Genomic DNA, 22,321 nt, shown 5'->3' with positions numbered 1-22,321 from the left:
TCAGAAAGTTTAGGTATTAGAAGGAGAAATATTTTTAGTTTTCCTTGAGAATTTAGGTGTTGGTCAAATCCCAGGGCTCCTGCAAAAGGGATGTGGTGTGGTCTGCGAGGAGAGCAGGGGGGGAGTGCGGCTGGGCTGGGGGCTGCCGGGCAGCTTGAGGAGGGAGGGGAATCATCCTTCTCCCCAAGGGACTGCCATGAGGCTTTCCGTAGGAAGCCCGGCACAGCTTTATGATCTCCAAAGACCAAGTTTTGATCTCCAGACATTGTAGCCAAACTGTCCTGGACACCTGCCCAACACCCGAGGACAGGCAGCGCTGTTGCCGAGCAGGAAAAGGCAGAGCAGCCCTCTTTCTCCCCTGGGGGTCACGTCCAGGAGGGAAAACAAAAGAAGGTCCCGCTCCCAGAAAGTGTCCTTCATCCCTCGCCACATGCGTGGCCTCTCCCCCACAAACTCAGCTCTTACTGCCCCAGCCTTGACTCCGCAAGCCCCGGGGCCACCTCACTCACCCTCCATCCCTCCATCCCTCCCTCCCCGGGGCTGCGGCCGGGACCGCCCTCAGGCCGCGGCGGGGGGAAGGGGCAGCGCTGCTCAACCGGAGCTGCCCGCCCTCTGCCCGGAGGGTAGAAAGAGAGGCGGGGAAGAGAAGGAGGAAGAGGCCGGCGCTTTGCTGCCGTGGGGCAGGCTCGGTTTGAGCCAGCGGGGGCGGCTCCATCCGAGCCGCAGCCCCCGATAAAGGGGAGGCGGGAGGGCAGGGCGGCGGTTGCGGCGGCGGCCATGGCGTGGGGTTGCGCGCTCTGCCTGGCGCTGGCGGGCGCTGCCCTCCTGGCCCTGCTGGTGCAGCTGTTCCGCTGGCTGCGGGCCGACGGCGACCTCACGCTGCTGTGGGCCGAGTGGCAGGGGAAGAAGCCAGGTAAAGACGTCTGCCAGCAGCCGCCGGGAGGGTGGGGGTAGCAGCGGCCCCGCGGGGGGAAGAGGAGGGGGGAGGGTTGGTTCGGGGTGGGAGCGGGCGTGGGGCGCTCCGTGAGGGGAAGGGAGATGGTGGCCTCTGAGGGAGAGAGGGGTCCCCTAGAGGGGGAGTCAGCCCTTGGCAGCTGCCCCTCAGGCTTGTTTGAAAGTTTATTCCCTGGGGGAATCATCTCCCCAGGGAAGTGGTGGATTCCCCAGCTCTGGACACTTCGGCAGACAGCTCGGCAGAGTGCTGGGCCCGTCTCATCTAAACCCTGTGCCTACCTAGGAGAGTTTGGATGGGGTTGTTCTGGAGATCCTTTCCAACCTGGCGTTCTGTGATAATAAAGATAACCCCGAAAGCACAATTTTTCTGCCCTTAACGAGCGAGGCATTTGGTGGCTTCCTCACATCCACAAAACATCGGTCTGTAAGCACCTCTGCGGTGACAGCGAGCTCCAGCGGTTCTGTGGGAAGCACTGGCTTGTTTGGCCCAAACCCAGTTGTTTTGCAGCATTTCTGGGCAGTGTCTGATTCTGGCACTGATGTGCGGGGTAGCGGAGGCTGCCTGGGGAGTGGCAGGTCCAGGGAATGTCGAAGCAAGGGTTGGGAAGAGAAGGGGGGAGCTTGGCACGGGTGGTGTTTGTGTTTTCCTTGTGTTTCAGTTTGTTCCGACATGCTCGTGTAGATTCCAGTTGTAGTGCTGAAAGTATAAAACATGAATGTTAGTGTATGGATTACAGGGGTTTCCTCCTCTGAGAATGGAGCTTTGGAAAGCAATGGCTGTCAGTGGCTTTACACCACTTTTGTAAGTTGCTGACTTTGACACCTGTATGTACAGAGGTTCAATAAAGTGCCTTCAGATGGGGATTTTTCAACTCATGCACATGTTGATCTTTCTAATTTGACTGTAATCAAATGCTACTGTATTTGATTGTAGTCAAATTGTACATTTGTATGTGGTTGTATTTGACTGTAATCAAATACTATTTCTGGACAAAGGTTGTTAGAAATCGTATCTTTTATTTGCTTAATAGAGACTACTGATCAAAAAAGCCACAAATTTCTGAATATCCTCCCACCCCCTCAGCTTAGCCAACAGTGGAAGTTTGGGGCTGCTGTGGGCTGTGCTGGGTGTGGGTGATTGAGGTTAAAGTGGGGAGTTGGTGCCATCAGCAGCCACCAGCAGCCTCATCTTACATCTGACCCATCAGGCAAAGAAGTGAATCTGAAAGAAGATAGAACAAGGGACACTATAACCCTGTCCCGTGTGGGAAATTAAAACTGGATATTGGGTTAAAAAAGGGAGACTGGGCTGAGTGGAGGTGGTTCACAAATGTGTGCCTGCAGGGAATGGGGGAGAAAGGGTCTGGGCTTGAGACCATGATCCCATAGAGGATGGGCCATGGGGTGAGGGGTGGCTTTAGGAAGGGCTTGAGAGACAAGTAGGAGAAGCTTGCTGAGACATCCCTGTTTTCTGCTTTCAGTAGAAGCTTACTGCAAAAGTGCTAGTCCATATAACAGGCAACAGAAAAGCATGCACAAGTTCTAAAGGTCTAAGAAATATTAAATATAAAGCTGTGTGAGCAATCTTGGGAAACACTTTGGGCTTGCAGCCCAAAGTTTTATAGTAACTTCAGGTAGTTCACTTAGTATAAGAAAACTACAAAAAAGCTTCATGAGTGGACTTTGCAAAGATCACTGAAAGTCTCAGGGCAGAGAAAGAAGATTGATCTTGACTAATACAAACAGAATGGAAGCTTTGTCCTGAGGGACCTATCTGCAAGATGTCAAGATGTAGGAGCTCTCAGGTAGGCATAGTGTTACTTGAAATATAGCCCTCAGTCTTCTTGGAAGCCTGGAAATCTTTTAAGTAGTTTCCCAAATTTCCCATGTAAAGAGCAATGTAGTAATTTTCTGATGTAGTTGTATCAATATGTAATGTAAGAAGAATCAGGCAGAATTTTGCCAACATAAGTTCCTTTGCTCTGCAAAGAGATGAGCTGTGTTTTGCTCCCCACCTTAGTGCTTGTAATCAGCTATAATGTGTACCTGACACAGCAGGATTTCAGTGGCATTTTGCTGATAGTTCAGCCATATATATGTAGAATCCTAACTGTTCCAATAGGAAAACAGAAGGAACAGAGCAAAAGATATTTCTTTAAATATGTTACCCCTTGTCTCTTCCTCCTCCTCACAGTGTGCATAGGTAAGTAGCATGTGGATCCCATGGAAAAAAAGCCTTATTTTTATTTAAAGCTGTTACTAGAGCTCTCACTTTTTCAGTCATTATATTATATTATTGAATCTACAACACTATTATGGAAGTCAAAGTTTTTTGAGATAACCCAGAAAGCAGACTTTCATCTGTCTCACATGTTTCTCTTGTGTTGTAAACTATAATATAACTGAAATATTAAAAATATACACATTTAAATATCTAAACTTATAAAAATATTTATGTATAAATATATACACTAAAATATAGCTATAAAGGAAGAAAGTCCTTGATCTAGGTAAGACCTGTTCCATTTTAGTGATTCAGTTCTACAGGGAGAATTCACTTCTGGGTTTTGTCATCGGCAGGTGCTGTGGAATTGTTTCCCCTCTTCTAAACATTTGTGTGATGTGAAGACAAGGATAACTGGCTGCTGGTTGACTTTCCTTATGCATTGTGTTTCAGTTACCATAAACCAGAGTTTTTGTGCTTTTCACAGGCAGCCTAATATTATCAAGCTGATGTATGAAAGCCTACATGTCTTAAAGTCTTAAAACTGTGACTAATCTGTGATTCTTTAGAGCTGTGAGGAGGAAATTCTGTTTTAAACCTCTACACCCCATTTATTTTTTCATTAATGAACTGATGCTTAAACCTTTTCCTGTATGAGCTATAAAATGTTGGGAAAGAGCCCTAAACAGAGCTACAGAAGCACTTCTTGGATTACTTGCAGTACTACTCTGTTCAGACTCTCATTTGTTCTGCCTTGTTACACAGTGGTTAATGGTTAGTAACTGTATGATCTGCTTTTATTTCTTTAATTTGGAATTGTTAATTTTTAAACTTATTTCCTGTAATAACATTTAATCTAGAGCCAGCTGGTGGTTTGATACTTGTTCTACAACAGCGTTCGAGTCAGGTTTTCCATTCTGTTAACTCCTAGTAGCTCAGGTGCTTGGTAACTATCAGCACTGGGGAAGCAGTGGAAAACTTTCCTTGTCTCAGTTAATTATTCTGTCCGCAGACCAAGATCCTGAATAACTGCAGTGGAGGTGCCCAAGACAGGTTGGGAACAGGGAAGCTGAGTGGTGGGAGGAAGCGGATTTGTTTTCAGTAGCAAGAGGAGTGTGGTAAGCAGGGTTGGAAGTATGTCCATGTGTGTGTTTGTTCATGTAGTGTCTGTCTACATGAGTGTTCTGGAAAAAAAAAAAAAAAAGAGAGAGAGAAAGGAGAAGAAAAAAAAAAGAGAGAAGGAGAAACCCCCATGGGTTCAATAAATTGGTAATGTATTGGAATAAAACTGAGTGTCAATAAGCTTTACAGACAGCAACCATTTGGTATAATTGTTAACACAGTGGCCATTCCTACAACTTCAGCAAAATCTCTTGGCATCTCAAGTTCATAGGCTTAGAATGTACCTCTGCTTTGGGAAGTGGCTGTTGCTGATACTGTTTTTAAATTCAGACCAAAAAACCCAGACAACCGCAAAACACCAAAGCTTGGGCTTAGGAGGTTTTTTTCCTTGACTGAAATATAGTCAGCTTAAAAATAAATAAAAAAAACAACTCACTGTCAGTTCCACAGACTCAAGCTGAGCTCTGTTAGTCAGTCTTGAGTGCTCTCTACTCTTGCCAGAAGGGTGGAAGGTTTTGGTGCTGATCTCTTCAGGGGATTTATGTCATCAGGACTCTGAAAGTAGCAATTTGAAACACCATAGGGTGTAGAGAGAACCAGGAACTGGTTGCTGAAGTAAGCAGGAAGCAAAACAGTCCCAGCTGCTGGCTGCAGAGAAAATGAAATGCATTGCTAGATTACATCAGAAGGTCAGTTTTAGTACCTAGGTGGATCATGGAATGGGGGTGATTCCAAACAAGGGAGAACAGTTACATAAGCAGAGGAGTAAAAGGAGTAAGATGCTATTGTTTTCACTACAGGTTATAAAAGCATGCCTGGGCAGGAGCTATGAGTACATGGGAAATTCACACATGAGCTTACACCTTGGGAACTCTGTGTACTGTGCTCCATCCAGTGCAGGAATTAACCTGCAGCAGGTACAAAACAGAGTGGATGAACACCCATATGGTTTGTTATGATTAGCTGTCTTTGTTCTGAGGATTTTCTTCTGTTGACAATTACTTAGGAACTGAGGTGGAACATTATTAGGAAAGGCTTGGTTAGGCTTTTGTTTGGATTTGCAATACAGTAACTGTTTCCTGTCATTTCCAAGAATTCTCTTCTGCATTTTTCTCTGAAACTCTTCTTAATAAGGTTTGTGGAACTGTTATATGTGGATGGCTCGCAGAAATGCAATCACATTTCTTCCATCAGGTAGATAATCAGTGTTTATACAGACAGGCCTTGAAACAAAGTTCAAGTGATAACAGAACAGCTTTGAATGATTTCACAACTACATGTGACTGAAAAATAAAGAAGTCAGGATTTCACAACAGGAAAAAAAATTGAGCATATTTCTTAAAAACAGGATAAGATTATACCCCAGCAGTGACTTAAATGCTTATCCCAGCATTGGCAATGTGTTAACCACTGTCTTGATTCTTTTGATAGAACATGAACTGCGTGGCAAGGTTGTCTGGGTGACTGGAGCTTCAAGTGGAATTGGAGAGGAATTGGCTTACCAGCTGTCAAAGATAGGAGCCTTGCTTGCCATCTCAGCAAGAAGAGAGGATGAGCTGAAAAGAGTGAAAGAGAAATGCCTTCGTAAGTACAGTTTGCTACTTCATGCAGGAAGTTCCACTCTCACTCTGATGGAGTTGCCACCCAAATACCCATGTAGCACAGGAATAAATTCCATGATGAAAGTGAACTTTATATATAGCTACACTGTACATTTGAAGCTGGTATTTTCTCTTTGTGAGAAGCCTTTGTATAGACCTGCATTATGAGTACCTTCATAATTCCCAATGTTACCTAAAAATCTCTTCAATTCTAAGTGACTTTGTAAGGAACTAGATTAAGGAATAAGTACTGTGGGGAATGGAGGAAACAATCTGAGGGGTGTCATCCTATCAAGACTCAAACCAGGTGGTGCATGCTACTAAGAAGTCTCCTTCCTTCAGGTTTGTGAATGTTACAGACTGACAGCTGGCTTTCTCTTTGGAAAAGGAATGAATAAAAATCTTCAGATAAACTAGTTCTGAGCAAGTGCAAGCAAGAGGATCTCCTGGTCCTCTTTTTCTCTCCTGTTTTCTGGCTTGACAGCAAGCAAGATAATTAATTCCTATTCATAAAACAGAGGTTCTAAACATGATTAACATCTCTTTTTCAGACTGTGTCCTGTGTAGCTCAGTATGCAGTGTCTTTTACTGAGTTTATTATGACATTGACAGGTTTTTTTTCTGGTAATGTTGACAGTATGTCTGCAGTTCACATGCAATAAGTGCTGGGGAATAATAAAATGTTAATCTTGGGTTAGCACCTAACCATTTCTAGAACCACTGAAATCTGTCAAGGAGCTTAAAAAATTGCACTTATTTTTATTTTCTGGTGCTTAACAAAACCAGACACTTAAATGGATATCTTTAAAAAAAATGGGCAAGGGACCTAAGATGACAGTGTGATTAAGTGGGATTCATGGCAAAATTCCCACTCTGTATGATGCAATGTTTAGTGGTCAGTAACAGTATGCAACTGTGTTTGCATCTGTGGCTGTTTGTTGTCATTGCAAAACTGGTAACACTAGACAGGCTGGCAGGAGCCAGAATTCTGGATATGTATTTTCAGGCAACACTTGTATGAGAGTGAAGTGTACTAAGGAATATTCAGAAAGATTATTTCTATTCATGTGAACTGAGAGTACAGGCTTACATAAGATAAATTCTGCCTCTGACAACTTGAAGTAACCCTGTGAGTGTCTTAGCTGTGGTATGTTCCAGCTTTAAAGTCTTGGGTAGCCATGTGTTTGGCAAACATACACTACTGAACTTTATTTTAACTGTAGTTCCAAACTAGCAGGAATATTGGAACCTGTATAGGAACAGTTATTCTGTTTTCTAGAACCACCCTTTAAGTAGTGCAAGAGAGTCATCAGGGGGCCCCTTCTGGCATCACTGCATGGCAGTATTCTAGCCCAGGTGTGGATTTTGCATTTGACTTTGAGCTTAAGGTTTGTCAGACCATTGTTACAGCTTCTTAAGATGCCTCTGAATGGCAGTCTTCCCCTCCAGCATAGCACCTGTTCCTTTGAACTTGATGTTAACTGAAAATCTGCTGAAAACCTGTATTTTGTCCCACCATCTGAGTCATTAAAAGATAATGATCATGAAGATACCACTTCTAACTGGCTACCAGTTAGACTTTGAATGGTTTGAATATTTTTTCAGGCCTGGTGATGCAGCCTGATTTTCACCTGCATTGTAATCCACTCCTCTAGTTCCCTTCTATTTCCCCAATATATCTTCAAGGGTGCTATGGAAGACAACATAGAAAGCTACATAGTCAAGGTAAACAACATCAGAGCCAGCTATTTCATCAGAGAGAGCAGTTAAGTAGGTCAGGCACTGTATGCCCATGCTAAATCCATGCTTGGGTGCTAAATCTTGGATGTATAGGTTGCCCAGCTTATATGTGCAGTTTGTCCCTAACCTGCTTGTCCTCTGATGTCAGTAGTATTTCTTTCTCCCAGAGTCTAGCCTCAGGAGCATGGGAGACCTGAGAGGAGATCTTGCCAGTGAAGACTAAGGCACAGAAAGCAATGAGTACTTTATGTTTTTGTGTGCCCTTCATCACCATCCCTATTAAACTGTGAGCTCACTCTTTGGTCTTCCTTTTGGTGGTGCTGTACCTATAAAGCCCTCATTAACTCTCACATTCCTCACTGGTCTCAACTCCATTTGAGTGTTGATCTTCTTGATTCCATCCCTGCATGCTGGGGCACTGGGTGCATGTGCTTCCTGGGCACCTTGTCCTCCCTGCTTCCACCTCTGTGTTTTCTTTTTGCAATTGAGTTTAAGAGTATTCAGTGGGGTTTGAGTAGCTTGGGATGGATTAAGGAAGAGCTGCCTCATGGAACATCAATTTGAATTTGGCTGAATTATGTGGCATAACTGGAGCTAATAGGCTTTAACCTGCCACCCATAGGTGCTATACACAGCAGCAATTTAACTGGATAATTTTCATATAAATGTCAGAATCAGGCACATCTACCTTGTTCTAAATTCAGACACCACCCTGTGATAAATGTTTGTGGATTCTGCACTGCTTAAAAGCTGAAGGGGAGGGAAAGAAGTGCTGTAAAAGCTATGGTAATACTTGTTGAGTCATACAGATGCACACTCAACACTTCTCTGCAGGAGGGAGAGAAAACAACTTGTATAACTTACATGGTTCCTGCAAGTGGCTTCTGCTTTTCTTCTCCCAGCCACTCTCTGCAATGTGAGTTGAATTTCACCTGTAATTTTGGGGGCTGTTTGCTCTCAAAAGCCCTAAAAAGGAAAGAAAAAGAAAAAAAGACAGAAAGGGTGGTTTTGGTTTGAGAAAGCTTAAGTATTATTTTATAGGTCAACAGAATGACAGATAATCTATAAATTATAGAATTATGCAGTAACTGAGGTTGGAATGGACCTTGGAAGGTTTTGCTCAGCCTCTGCTAAAAGCTCATGTTCTCTCAGAGGGCATTGTACAAGATAGAAATTAAAGTGTTGAAGAGCTATGGAATAAAGGGTCTATGCTGAGTAATGATTATTGTGTTACAAGGAACTGTTTTCTTGGATTAACATGTACTGAAAAGGTTTGTTGATTGGAAATCCTTGTGGGGATCCCAGGGAAAGGAAGTGTACACTTGGTGTCCTACGGAAGTATTATGCTAAGTAAGCATTACTTACTGGGTTTGAGTGATTGTAACTGTGTTTTAGTTAAAAAGTAACTAAGCCTAACGAGTCATTAGCCCGATGAGAAGCCAGGTAGTGTAAAGCTGCTGTGTACAGAGGCTTTAAAAAGACCTCTGGAAAATACACACAGCTGTATGAAAGTGGCCTTTGTTCTGGGTAAGAGTGAGCTCTGAGGACTTGGCTTCAGAGCTGTTGCCTCTGAATACTGGTGGCCATGTGGAAATCACTGCAGCTGGAGACACTTCACTAGAGGATCTGAAGTAATAAGTTAGCAGTTGTGTCAAATGATGAACTCTAAACTACAGCCTCCCACTTGGGAGTGTTATTGTAACTATAGAATCATAGAATGGTTAGAGTTGGAAGGGACTTTAAAGATCATCTGGTTCCAACCCCCCTCCCATGAGCAGGGACACCTCCCACTAGATCAGGTTGCTCAGAGCCCCATCCAACCTGGCCCTCCACACTTCCAGGGATGGAGCTTCCACAACTTCCCTGGGCAACCTGTTCCAGTGTCTCACCACCATTACACTAAAAATTTTCCTCTTAATCTCAAACCTAAATCTCCCCTCTTCAAATTTAACCCCGTTAGCCCTTCTCCTGTCACTACAAGCTCTTGTAAAAAGTAATTGTTCCATTAAAATCATCAGTTGGGTAGCAGGTAAAAAAGGAAGTGGAATATTGGGCATGGGTAGTAAAAGGAATGGAGAAAATAATTTCAACAATGCCTTGGCACGTTCTTGCAACACTGTGCACAGTTCTAGTCACCTGCCAGAGAAACAAGGGGATGAGGGAGTGATAGAAGTTGTTTAGAAAAAGGGTGACAGCAATGTTTGGAGTTTTGTAAAAGTTGTCTGTGGAGTGACTGGACAAGGATTCCTCACGCAAGAAAAGAAGTAAAGAAGCTGACAGAGATCTGATAGAGCCTGAGTGTTTTGGGGCTAGAAATCAGACTGGACTACTGATTGCCCCAAAACAAGAACTAGGCCTCCGGTTTGGCATTTCCTGAGGTCAAAAGTTTCTGATGTTGTATAAAAGAGCACTTCCTTCCTTATCAGCAGTCTGGGTCTCTTCCTCTGCTTTTTTCTTTTCTCCTGTATAGCTTTCTTGGCTGGGTTGACTGTGTGGTCTTCTTAATCCATGGCAGAAACACTTCACTCCCCAGTAGACTTCAACTGTGCAAATCTGCATGAGGTGGAGTGTCTCTGAGGGTACTTTAAACTACATGGATTTTACTGTGTTTTTTCTGGAAGAAATGGAGGAAAAAATGCAGATGGATGGATTGCAGGGTGCAATTAATGGAAATTCTGGTCGCTTTGAAACAGATGGATGGGTTTATTGTAACCAATAGCCTAAATACTAATTAATGACCTTTGAACAGGGGCAACTTCTGGATTTCAGTGACCTCTTTATTTGTACATCACTGTAAAAGCAAAGTTCAACCTTCCCTGTGTATGTAAGAAGTAGTAACTAAAAAAATCAGAGCCTTAAGGTCCCTAAAGAGGGCAGCTGCTTAAAGGGGAAAAAAGAGAGTTGGGGCTACAAATGAATTTAGAAACAAAAATAGTGCTATCAAAGTAGCATGAATAAAGTTTAAAAATCATGTTATATGTAGTTAAAGAAACCAGAAAATATTAACATTGAAGATTTTATTTTTGTGAGTTACCTGCCCCAAAACCCCAGGGTAGCAAATCATTGTTCAAGAAATACTTTCTATGGAAAAGGTCAGTTGTTCTGAAGAGACAGAAACACTCAACATGAAGGCTTCAGCTGGATGACAGCTGACTTTCATTTCAGAAGATGGACATATTAAAAGCTGTCAGTTAAATAAAAACCTTCTCCTTCCACCTCCCCCAATAATCTAGCTTCTCTAGGCTTTGCTTCATAGCTTCTCATGTACATATGTTGTGTTTTGGGTCAAAATAAACATGCTTGACCAGTTAACATACCAAGTGTCAAGGCTGCCAACACACTGTGCTTCTGAGTGGCTCCATGAAAAATTTCAGTAGCAAATTATCCTGTCACATGTTATTTCCAACTGTTGCACTTTACTGGGAAAATGGAATTGTCTATATTGTGCTACACAAGCCTATTTAACAAAGTCTCAAGCTTTTCAGAATCAAAAACATGCTGATGAGAAAAGAAAGACCTGGTAGAAACAATAAAAATAGATACTTTGTGGAGATCAAAATGAGAACAAAAGCAGCATTTTATTTCCAGCCAAATGTTATAGTTTCCTAGTGTCTTTTTAGTGAAAACATGATGTTTAAAGGCATGTTAAATTTCATCACATTTCCCACCACTGTTATGTCAGTAGTCTTACTGGATCTCATTCACTTTATGGTTTTTAGAGATCAGCAACTTGAGTGAAAATGATATTTTTGTTCTGCGACTGGACTTGACTGATAGAAACTTTCATGAAGCTGCAACCAAGAGTGTTCTTAAGCATTTTGGCAAGGTAAGGTGTGCTTCTAAGGTTAAACTTGCTCATCTTCTCTATCTCCTATATCTGTATTTACATTTGTATTTCACTTCTATTCTATTGTATGGTAAATTGACCAGTGTCTACATCTTTCTGAAGTTGCAAGTGTGAAACTTGCTAAAAAGTTACCTGAATTTTCATCCCTTCTGTTGCTTGCTCCTGAGTTTCATAGGCTTTGCAGTGATGCAGCAATAAACAAATAATCACTGGTCATTACCAAGAACTGAAAATTTACTTGGTATCACTGAATTTCTGGGCCAACTGGAACAATCCTCAACTATGTATTTAGGGCTTAAAATCATGTATGAAAGTCAGAACCTTTATTTTGTAGTTTCAGTAATGTATCTAATTTGGGTTCAGACAAATATATGGGACAAAATTGGACATCAGGCAGTAGGTTTTTTTGTTTTGGTTTGGTTTTTTTGTGTGTATGCCTAGTTTTTTCTATTTCCAGTCCAGAGTACACAGCTAAAATGGTTATCAGTCAGATCTAACTGATATTAAGTGCAATGTTCAAAGCTTCAAGCTGACCTGTTTGATGTTTTGATTTTCCAGTGAAATTGTTAGTACCAGACTTGTCTCTTCTGTTGTAGTTGGTTTCTGGTTCTGCATAAAATTCATTTTCAAAGGTCACTTGCAGGACCTGAGCATTTAGTGTTGTTTGCTACAGCACAGCAAGGTTAAAAAATGTGTGAAAAATAACTTTCTAGATGCCAGGGTTCCTGTACCAGGAGTTAACCTTGTTTGGCATCAAACACTGTGCTCCTGGTTTGTTGACTCAGGTCAAAATTATCCAGTTCAAAGGGGAAGTTTAGGGGGGGAAAGCAACTGCTGATGCTTCTTCAGTAGCTGATGTATCTTATTTGTATGTGGCAGAAACAAGGTTAAAGGGAAAAGAATAATCACTTGACAATTGCCTGAAGAAGCATACATATTCATATTTTTTTCCTATTTTCTATTAATCTATCATTGTATCTTTCCTGAGATTGATGTTTTGGTCAACAATGGTGGACGTTCCCAACGCTCTCTGTTTGTGGACACAAGCCTGGATGTCTTCAGTGCCATAATGGAACTCAACTACCTAGGTACAATCTCTTTAACAAAACATGTCCTGGATCACATGATCCAAAGGAAAAAAGGAAAGATTGTTACTGTCAGCAGTGTGATGGGTATTATGGGAGCTCCTCTTGCCACCGGGTACTGTGCCAGCAAGCATGCTCTGCAGGTAAGTTAAATTTCTAAAATTAATTAAGTTTTGATGATAGTGGCTGAGAGCAGCCAGACAGAGAGGGATCTGAGAGTTTGGATTGCCAGGAAGCTGAACAGGAGCCAGCAGTGTGCCCAGGTGGCCAAGAAGGCCAATGGCATCCTGGGCTGGATCAGGAACAGCGTGGCCAGCAGGTCCAGGGAAGGGATTCTGCCCCTGTGCTCAGCCCTGGGGAGGCCACAGCTTGAGTCCTGTGTCCAGTTCTGGGCCCCTCAGCTCAGGAAGGAGATTGAGGTGCTGGAGCAGGTCCAGAGAAGAGCAAGGAGGCTGTGAAGGGATCCAGCACAAGTCCTGTGAGGAAGGGCTGAGGGAGCTGGGGGTGTTGAGGCTGGAGAAGAGGAGGCTCAAGGGAGACCTCATCACTCTCTCCAACTCCCTGAAAGGAGGTTGGAGCCAGGGGGGGGTTGGTCTCTTTTCCCAGGCAACTCTCAGCAAGACAAGAGGGCACAAGAGGTCTCAAGTTGTGCCAGGGGAGGCTTAGGTTGGACATTAGAAAGAATTTCTTTACTGAGAGGGTGATCAGCCATTGGAATGGGCTGCCCAGGGAAGGGGTGGATTCTCCATCCCTGGAGATATTTCAAAAGAGCCTGGATGTGGCACTCAGTGCCATGGGCTGGGAACTGCAGTGGGAGTGGATCAAGGGTTGGACTTGATGATCTCTGAGGTCCCTTCCAACCCAGCCAATTCTATGATTCTATGATTCTATGTGTAATAGGCCAGCATCAGTTAGCACTGTAGCAGAGGACTTTTTCTGTGCAGAAAGCACACATTTCTGTGTGAAGTTGCACACAGCATATGTAACTTCCCCATGTTTTGAAAATCCTTCAAAATTAGTTTGTGCTGAAATGTGAAATATCTCAGCTCCCAGTACAGATTTATTTTCCTGACTAAAATTCAAGTGCCTTTTTAGTTGGGCCTAACCCAAGCTAGTAGTTATTCCAATGTGAAGTAGTTAAATTCCAATGTGAAATGCCAAGACCTGGAGGCCTTCAGATAAAAGAGTACCTAAATCAGAGGGTTATTCTGTTGCACATAGAAGCCCAAATGTTCTCATCTTAATTCAGTTAGGGAGGAAAAGTCAGTGGTGATAGTTTGAAGGCTACATGAAATTAACAGTAAGTTGAAAACAGTGATTGGTAAAGCAAACTATTTGGAGAAATGAGAATTCCTGGTCTATCTGGGAACATCTGAACAGACCTTTCCAGCAGTTCTGGATCTTGCTGTAATATAAAGAACTGTGGCTCATAATGTCTTAGGAAGTCATCTGCTGAGTAACACTTTTCTATATTGCTTGGAAAGAGGTTTTGAAAGTAGTCTCAGGGGTGTGGAAAAACAGAAAAGAAGAGCTCAGAGAAGTATCTGGGGAAAAGACTGACTGTATCATTGGGGAATGGTTTGTTTAACTGGTAAATTTGTTTAGACATATTTGTCTTTCACCACTGTTTGAGTTCCTGCTGGTGTGCCTTTTGACCTCTGTAAAATAAACTTCAGCTGTGCTCAGTGATGGTGTAAAATTCTGGCACCCTGGTACTGCCCTGCTAGACTTAAACATACAGCAGAGTAAACAACTGGGATGAAGCTATGGGATCAACATATTTCTGACAGCTTGACTAACAACAAAAATTTAACTTGTGGCTGACACTGCAAAGCCACTTGGAAGACTGTAGATGTAGAAGATTGAAAACTTTTTATGAGCAGAGATCTATTAGTGACAGGGAGTCATCTGCTCCTCTTCATTTGAGCAGCAGTGGTGAAATTGCCCATTAGAGACCAACTTTTGCTTTAAGTCTAGTAGATTTAAATGAGAAGAGTGCAATGAGCAGAAGCATGAATTCCCTTTATGCCTCTTTATTTCTTAAGCATTCTTCCAGTTGAATTATCTTATGGGTGTGGTGTAGTTGGTCTCAGCCTGGCTAATTAGTTGCAGAGCACAAGGATCTCATGTGTTGCTTTAAAAAAATTATCAGACCTCTGAATCTAATGTTAAGATCAAGAACAGGGACGATGTCTTAAAGAGAAAGTTTACTAAAATTTTGGGAATAATTAAAAATAAGAACTGGACTGCTTATATCCTTATCAGCTTCTACTCAGTAACCTTGTTTCATTCACAGTAATTCTGCAAATACTAATTGCAGGTGTTAAAACATGGTTTGAAATGTAGATTTTGTTAAAAAGATGCTGTTTGAGAGTCTTATGGATCTGGAGTTTAGCTGTAACTCTAGATGAATCAGTGAAACCCTCAAAAATAGAAAAGCTTTTTTGAAATGTCAAACTTCACCAGTACAGCTCAGGTGCAGGAAGGCTGTAGGTGTGGCAGTTCTCTTCAGATAACCCATCTCTAATGACCAAGAAGAAATGGCTAGAGAGGGGGTAGGGAAAAAATAAGATAAAGCATAAAGTGATGTTTCTCCTGTTGTGTTTTCCCAGCATCAACCTTTATTCATGCCTGGGAGCCTAATATAGCTGACACTGCTAATGCTGTGATGTTAATTATACCTTTTTTGAAATAGTCCCTCCTTTTTTGTGAGTGTGGGTTGTTGTTTTTCCTTTTAAAAACTCATTTTAAATAACAGGTGGAAGAGGGAAGAAGGAATTCTGCTAAGAGTTAAACTTTTTGCTTGAAACAGTTGTGCTTTGGTTCATGCCAACTGGAATTCTCCATAACAACATTCTGCTGATGAAATTACCCTTTATATCAGTTCTGGGAGTGCTGTAAGAGCATGAGTCAAGTCCATGGGAATCTGCATCTGACTGATGCAGTTTCTCTCCTATTGTGCTGATGCTCATGGAAATCATGTGCCATTCATCTAGTTGTAATTCATAGAGCTGGTGGCAGATGGAGTGGATGAGAAATGGTGGCCTTCAAAATGTTCCTTAACGAGGAACTAATGAGCACCTGGACTGCACCGAGCAGCAACCACTACTCTCTGGTTACTCCATGGTCATTAGGGGAATTTCTAAGTGTTTCTGTCATAGCAAGAGTCAGTTCAGCCTTGCCTTCTCCAGCATCTTCTGGGATTTGCTCACTAAGCTGCAAAAGCCCAGAGATGGCTTAAAGCAGTTCTTGTTCCACAGTCCCTTTGTCTGTTTGTCAGAGCTGGCTTCAGTCTGGACTTGAGGGAAATGCTCAAATTCTTCCCCTGGCACTCGAGTTCCTTCACTGCTCCCAAATCTGGGTCTGTTCTGCCTGAATTTAAAACACTGTCTTTCCTTAGAAATTTTATGCTTCTCTTTTGGGGGGAAGTGGAGGAATTTCGTAGCACTTACCTTGGGATATCAAAGATGAGTGCTGGAATTAGAGGACCTGGATGTACAGTAGGTAAAGCCTCCAGAGGGGACTGGGAGGAAGTGAGATTCTGGTTTTTGAGGGGCTCAGCACATCCCAGACAGGATTTTGGCTGAGCAAGTGTCCTGGCCATCTTGAGTTCCTGATGTTTAGACTACAGGGTGTAAATTTGGAACTGTGGCACAGGGGAGGGAGGGGCCACACAAACCCCTTGGAGTGAAAGGGGACAGCAGAGTGGCCAGAGAGCAGGAACAAGAGAACCTTTTAATGAAATAGCACTGACTGACAGTGCTACTCATCTACTACTGTGTGGAGAGGATCTCCAAAGAGAACAGGAGCTCACTGGGCCAATGCTCAGCTCTTGGTACCCTGCAGCTTGCTCAGGTCAGCAAGGATCCCTTTGTCAGTCTCAGTGGAGTGTCCCACAGCCCTCTGCAGGAAGGTGTCTGAGCTGGATGTCTCCAGTGCCATAATGAAGCTCAGCCACCTCGGTTCTACTGCTGTGTGTGGCTACTCAGCACTGTGGGCAGGTGCCCATTTTTAGGTAGAACTTGGATCTCAGAAGCCTCCCAGCATGTGAGCAGGTGTAGGTGCTTTGTCACAAGTGACTGAGCAATATTTCTGGCTTCCTTTCTCTCACAGACACACACCCTTCCCACCTCCTCGACTCCTGGAAGTAAATCTTGAGTTTGTCTCCTTCAGGCAAAGTGGGAGTCAGTTCTGCTCCTCACCATCCCAGATCTACAGGGAGTGGTGAGGGAGCATGGGCTGGGAGAGCTCTTGCTTAGTCCTGCTGGTGCAGTTTGGTGTGGATGGAGTAACTGATGGGTGCCCAGAGGAGGGCAGATGCCTCCTCCTCTTCCTGTTTTTGGTCTGGTGTGCTTTCTACTTGTTACTCCTTCCTCATTTGGGCTGATGGCACATCACTGGTGATGGGGCTGCACACCTCAGGGTTTAAGGGGCTCAGGTAAGCAGGCTCAGGACCTTTTGAGGAAAGGAGGGGATGTGGAAAATGCAGGTGAGGGCTCCAGCATTAGCTTGGAGTGGTGGACAAAGCAGAGCTGTGCTGGTGCAGCATCTGAAGGTGTGTGCCAGGGGTGGAGGAGGAGATTACTCTAAGGCAGGAGGTAATCCAGGGGAGTGCCCCACGTTTTTAATCTGAAATAGCTGGGTGGGTGGCAGATCTGAAATGCTTCCTGGTGTGTCCAGAGCAGGCTTTTGGCAAACAAGTGTCTTCAATGTTAGAGCTTAGTCCTCTAGAAGTTCCACATCTCTGGGCTTTGGTAACATGCTGGGAAAATCTGATGGTACATACAGGGCCTGCAGGTCCTTATAACTTTATAGAATCATAGAATGCTAGGGGTTGGAAGGGACTTTAAATATACCCTCAGCATTTTTACAGAACCAAATTGCAAAGACTGGATGCAAGCCAGAACTGGGAATTAGTCAAGAGCAACTGGGGACAGAGTGGCTGAGAGCAGCCAGGCAGAGAGGGACCTGGGAGTCTGGATTGCCAGGAAGCTGAACAGGAGCCAGCAGTGTGCCCAGGTGGCCAAGAAGGCCAATGGCATCCTGGGCTGGCTGAGGAACAGCGTGGCCAGCAGGTCCAGGGAAGGGATTCTGCCTCTGTGCTCAGCCCTGGGGAGGCCACAGCTTGAGTCCTGTGTCCAGTTCTGGGCCCCTCAGCTCAGGAAGGAGATTGAGGTGCTGGAGCAGGTCCAGAGAAGAGCAAGGAGGCTGTGAAGGGATCCAGCACAAGTCCTGTGAGGAAGGGCTGAGGGAGCTGGGGGTGTTGAGGCTGGAGAAGAGGAGGCTCAGGGGAGACCTCATCACTCTCTGCAACTCCCTGAAAGGAGGTTGGAGCCAGGGGGGGGTTGGGCTCTTTTCCCAGGCAACTCTCAGCAAGACAAGAGGGCACAAGAGGTCTCAAGTTGTGCCAGGGGAGGTTTAGGTTGGACATTAGAAAGAATTTCTTTCTGGAGAGGATGATCAGACATTGGAATGGGCTGCCCAGGGAAGGGGTGGATTCTCCATCCCTGGAGATATTTCAAAAGAGCCTGGATGTGGCACTCAGTGCCATGGGCTGGGAACTGCAGTGGGAGTGGATCAAGGGTTGGACTTGATGATCTCTGAGGTCCCTTCCAACCCAGCCAATTCTATGATTCTATGAACTGGGAATTAAGAGCCCATGTTCCTGGTCTTGCCTAGCTTCAGTGGCTTGTCCCAGTTGCCTATTTCTGTGTCACCACAGGACTGATTCAAGCTCTGTGTTGCAATTTAGTTCAGAGCTCTTGGTCAGACAGCCCTCTCCCCAAGATGGATGGGTGTACAAATTATCAAACTTCTCCCACTGTAGTGAAAATTTATCACCCTGTGCTCACTCTCTCTTTCTTATATATTTTAGAATTATAATATTTTAGAATAATATGCTTTAGAATATGTTTTAGATGTTTTAGAATAATATGTTTAGAATAATATGTCTTAGAATAAATACAGAGAATGTTTGTTAAACAGAGCAAAGCTAAGACATGATATGGTGCTTACTGAATCAGCTCTACAGGGCTTAACCAGTTACTCTGGTGGGAAGCACCTTCCTGAACTGGTCATATTTCCTGTTGCTATCAAAATATGAATAACCACAAGATACTAAGAAAACCTGTATTCTGAGAGCATTAAGATAATAAATACTTCTAGTTTTTAAATTAAAGTTTAATTTGGAAACACTGGTAGCATATGTATATTTACGAGGTTAAAAATTTCAAGCTCTGCAGTGGATTTTCTGTTGCAGAACTACCCCTTAACATACCAGGGTGCACCTTTGAATAGATAAGATGAAGTTTTCCTCCTTCCCTTACATAGAATAAGTGCCATTTTCTTAATAGAAAAAAAATTAAAACCTTCAATCTCACCACAAAGGGTAATTCACCTGCAAAAGACAATTTCTATGGTATTGCAGTTCCTACACTTGGTGGCCCTTGCAGGACCAAACCAGTGAGGCTGAGCACTTGTTGCTGTGGGTGACTCCAGTGGGAGCTGAAGATGTGCAGCATCTCCAGCCAGGAGCTCCTGTAATGCCCTGTCAGTGGGGCTTGTCCTCAGAACAGGGACAGTAGAATCTGGCTGTGGTTTAGAGGCATTGTTGTGTGTTCAGTAAGTCAAGGAGAGATTCTTCAGTGAATTAGATATCAATGATGTCTGATTGGAGACAAAATCTTAATTTAGCTGTTTAACACAAGAAGTCAAACAAAGCAGTAGGAATTGCTTGTGGTGGGATAATTCAATCTTTACAGAATAGAATTAGAATGAGAATATGTAGTCAGTAAAGCCTTGCTACATGTGAAATATGGCAAGTGAAGATTACAGTAGTCTTTTCTTCCAGGGTTTTTTCAACTCTCTTCGGACTGAGCTGACTGACTACCCTGAGATAAGTATTATCAACATATGCCCAGGACCTGTACAGTCTCAGATTATACAAAATGTCTTTACAGAGGAACTCTCAAAGGTGAGGACTCATTTCTGTTGTGATAAATCCAACTTCTGCTGCAGGCCCAGTGATCCTTTTGTGGTTTTTCTTTTCTCAGACCAAACACTAACCTCATTTTCTTAACCAGAAATGCTTTGACTGGTGCATAACCATGTGTAGTCTTGTAATTCTTTGTGGTATCAAGTCCATATGGACTGAAAGTAAAGTCTGGGTATTGTTATGCCTTTTTTCTTCCCACCTGTGCAGTCCAACTCCAGTAACATTTACTGTTACAGCCACCCTGCTGCAGTTTGGGGGGAAAGGCCAGGATTTTCTGGACACAGTTCTGCATGCACAATACTGTCCTTTCTGCACAGGTAGCTTTTTGTTTGCCTTGGTCACAATGTCCCCTGTTTGGTTGATGCTGTTGTTGGCAAAGCCTCTGGAGTCAGCTGATGCCAGGCATGCATTCTTTTCCTGTTAGCAATTGTTCAAGGAGAAAAAGCAAAACCTTCCAACTGCACAATTGCTTTTAATAAAGGCTGTGTAACAAAGCAGCTGGCAAAAATTGCTACTGTGGTACATCAAAATGTGATCTGTCCTAAATTCAGTTGATTTTAAAGCTCAGGATAACCCACCAGTGAGGGAGTAAGGGGGAAAAAGTAATAATTGCCCATTGTTGAATCAAGTTCTGGAAGGATTTTTGGCTTGCAAATCTTCAAACTTCCGTGAAGGAAAAGATGTGCTCTGTGAGCAATCTGGAAGGCTTGCAAAACAAATTCCTCAGATTTCAGCATGGCAAAAGACCAAGGAGAAAGTCTGAATCTCAACCAGAATTGCTTTTGCTCTGGGAGACAGAAGGACAGATGGATAGAGCAGCCTCTTGTTGCTGGAGTGAAATGCATAATCATCCACAGGGCTGTGGCTCATGGTCACTAAGCAGTGCATGTGGACAAGATTTCAAGAGACATGGAAGACATGTCCTGCCACTGAAGAAGCCTGTTGCTTGTTTCTTGTTGGAGGTGGCTGCCCACAGAGCAGAGCTGGCAGGAATATTTAATGTGGAACGTGGCCTTATCTGCTGACCTGGGGACTGAGTAACTTGTAGCATGTAATGGGGGAGAGCAGCTGGGAAGTTCCCATTTCTCAGAAGGGGTAACCTGTTCTGGTAGATCTGTGTCATGATAAAGTGGAAGCCATGCTGAAGCATGATGGAGTCTGGAGATCCATCCACTTTTTTAAGCCATCAGTCAAGACAAACTTTAATAAGGGTGCTTTATTTAAACGTGTGTGCTAAAGGAAGGTGGGAAGCGTTCCCACACAGAAGACTAAAGGATAATGAGGGCTGGGTTCCTCAGCCCCAGTCTGGGAAGGGAATGGGATGGATGGATGGGGAGGGATCCATCTGTTGCCCAGGGCCTGTCCCTTTCTCTGCCATGACCAGAAATCTTCCTCTGAGCCCTCCTTGCTCTCCCTTCAGTCCCTAGAGAGCAGTGGTGATCAGTCCCACAAGATGCCGACCGCGCGCTGCGTCCGCCTCACCCTGGTGAGCGTGGCCAATGACCTGAAGGAGGCTTGGATCAGTGACCACCCCTACCTGGCTGTCTGCTACCTCTGGCAGTATGCACCCACCTGGGCTTGGTGGCTGATGAACAGAATGGGCAAGAAGAGGATAGAGAACTTTAAGAGTGGAGTGGTAAGTTTATCCCTCTCTCTGCTCGCTTGCTTTTTTTACTCTGCTGCTGACAGACTCTTTAGCCATGGGAATGTTAGGATTGCTTTTTGGATCCCTTTCTTTTCCACCCCTCCCCCCTCCTCATTTCCCTAGTGGCTGATGCCAGGCCAGACTCCATCGCTGTGTGCCAGTAGTCTGGAATTCCTGCAGCCCAGTCAGGACATTGGGTAGTGCCAAAGCTCTCACCCTGATCTTCAGCAACAGGGGCTTCAAGTTCAGATAACCCAGAGCTGAGCTGTGAGAGCATAAATTATTTAATGTGGGTTGGAACTGAGACCCTTGGAAATCCTTCCCTTGGCACTTCTCCCTGGGTGGTGTCTGGTTTCTGGAGCAGGCAGGTAGTCTGAGCACCTCCCAGCATTACTGGTCTCTCAGGGCTCTTCACTCAGTTACAACCCTGAAGACAGGGGTGTAGTTCTTGCACTACTGCCTGGTAGATGGTATTTTTCTTACTTTTTTTTTTTTTTTTTTTTTTTTTTTTTTTTGGCCTTGGTATAAATAAAAACAAAGTACTCCAAAAGCAGGAAATTAAAAAATAAAGGGTGGCAAATGCAACTTCAGGCTGCTTGCTTCCACACTGTAACTGCCCACTGGCATGAGTTGTTTCAAGCAAAATAACACTGGGGCTGAGGGGCTCAACAGGGGTGGGGGGAGATACTGATTTAATGTACTCTCACTCCAGGACGCTGATGCCTCTTACTCAAGAAAGAAGAAGTAAGGACAAACGTGTACAAAATCCTCTTTGTGCTAAGGCTAGAAACTTTTTTCATATCATATGACTGCAAACAAGCTTTTTTTTATCTGTTGTATCTTTGTCATCATGTAACTTGACAAATCTATCGGGCTGTATATACATTTAACTAAATAAAATATATCTCAATGTATCCATTTCATGTCAAACCCCCAGAGGCTGAATTTTTAAGCTCACAGGAACTGAGACAGAAGAGGCCAGGCAGTATTATTTTGTTTTTCTGCTGCTATGACATTGACAAATACTTGGTGAGTAGGCTAAAAATTTATATATACCCACAGGATCCTGTTTCCTTCACTTTCATTCCTGACAGAGCTGGAGCAAAATA

At 43.7% G+C, this 22,321-nt stretch overlaps 1 protein-coding gene across 1 annotated transcript; it reads left to right on the top strand.

Annotated features, from left to right (window-relative positions):
• Positions 1-620: 620 nt before the first annotated feature.
• Positions 621-22,126, top strand: DHRS7 (dehydrogenase/reductase 7). The gene is made up of 7 exons (XM_071745283.1): positions 621-913; positions 5,732-5,884; positions 11,361-11,467; positions 12,477-12,716; positions 19,424-19,546; positions 20,988-21,203; positions 21,925-22,126. Exons 1-7 carry the CDS (start codon positions 778-780, stop codon positions 21,958-21,960), a joined length of 1,011 nt encoding a protein of 336 aa, XP_071601384.1. The 5' UTR covers positions 621-777; the 3' UTR covers positions 21,961-22,126.
• Positions 22,127-22,321: the final 195 nt, after the last annotated feature.

The sequence above is a fragment of the Heliangelus exortis genome, chromosome 5, assembly GCF_036169615.1.
Source record: "Heliangelus exortis chromosome 5, bHelExo1.hap1, whole genome shotgun sequence".
In the NCBI taxonomy this organism is placed as follows: Eukaryota; Metazoa; Chordata; class Aves; order Apodiformes; family Trochilidae; genus Heliangelus; species Heliangelus exortis.
This window is presented reverse-complemented; position numbering and strand designations above follow the sequence as displayed.

What these genes read in the sequence shown, in the direction of transcription:
- DHRS7 (XM_071745283.1), top strand. Translation starts at nt 778, where the DNA reads ATGGCGTGGGGTTGCGCGCTCTGCCTGGCGCTGGCGGGCGCTGCCCTC. An exon ending in AGTGAAAGAGAAATGCCTTC is followed by an intron (nt 5,885 to 11,360) that starts GTAAGTACAGTT and finishes TATGGTTTTTAG; the next exon opens with AGATCAGCAACTTGAGTGAA. An exon ending in TTCTTAAGCATTTTGGCAAG is followed by an intron (nt 11,468 to 12,476) that starts GTAAGGTGTGCT and finishes ATCTTTCCTGAG; the next exon opens with ATTGATGTTTTGGTCAACAA.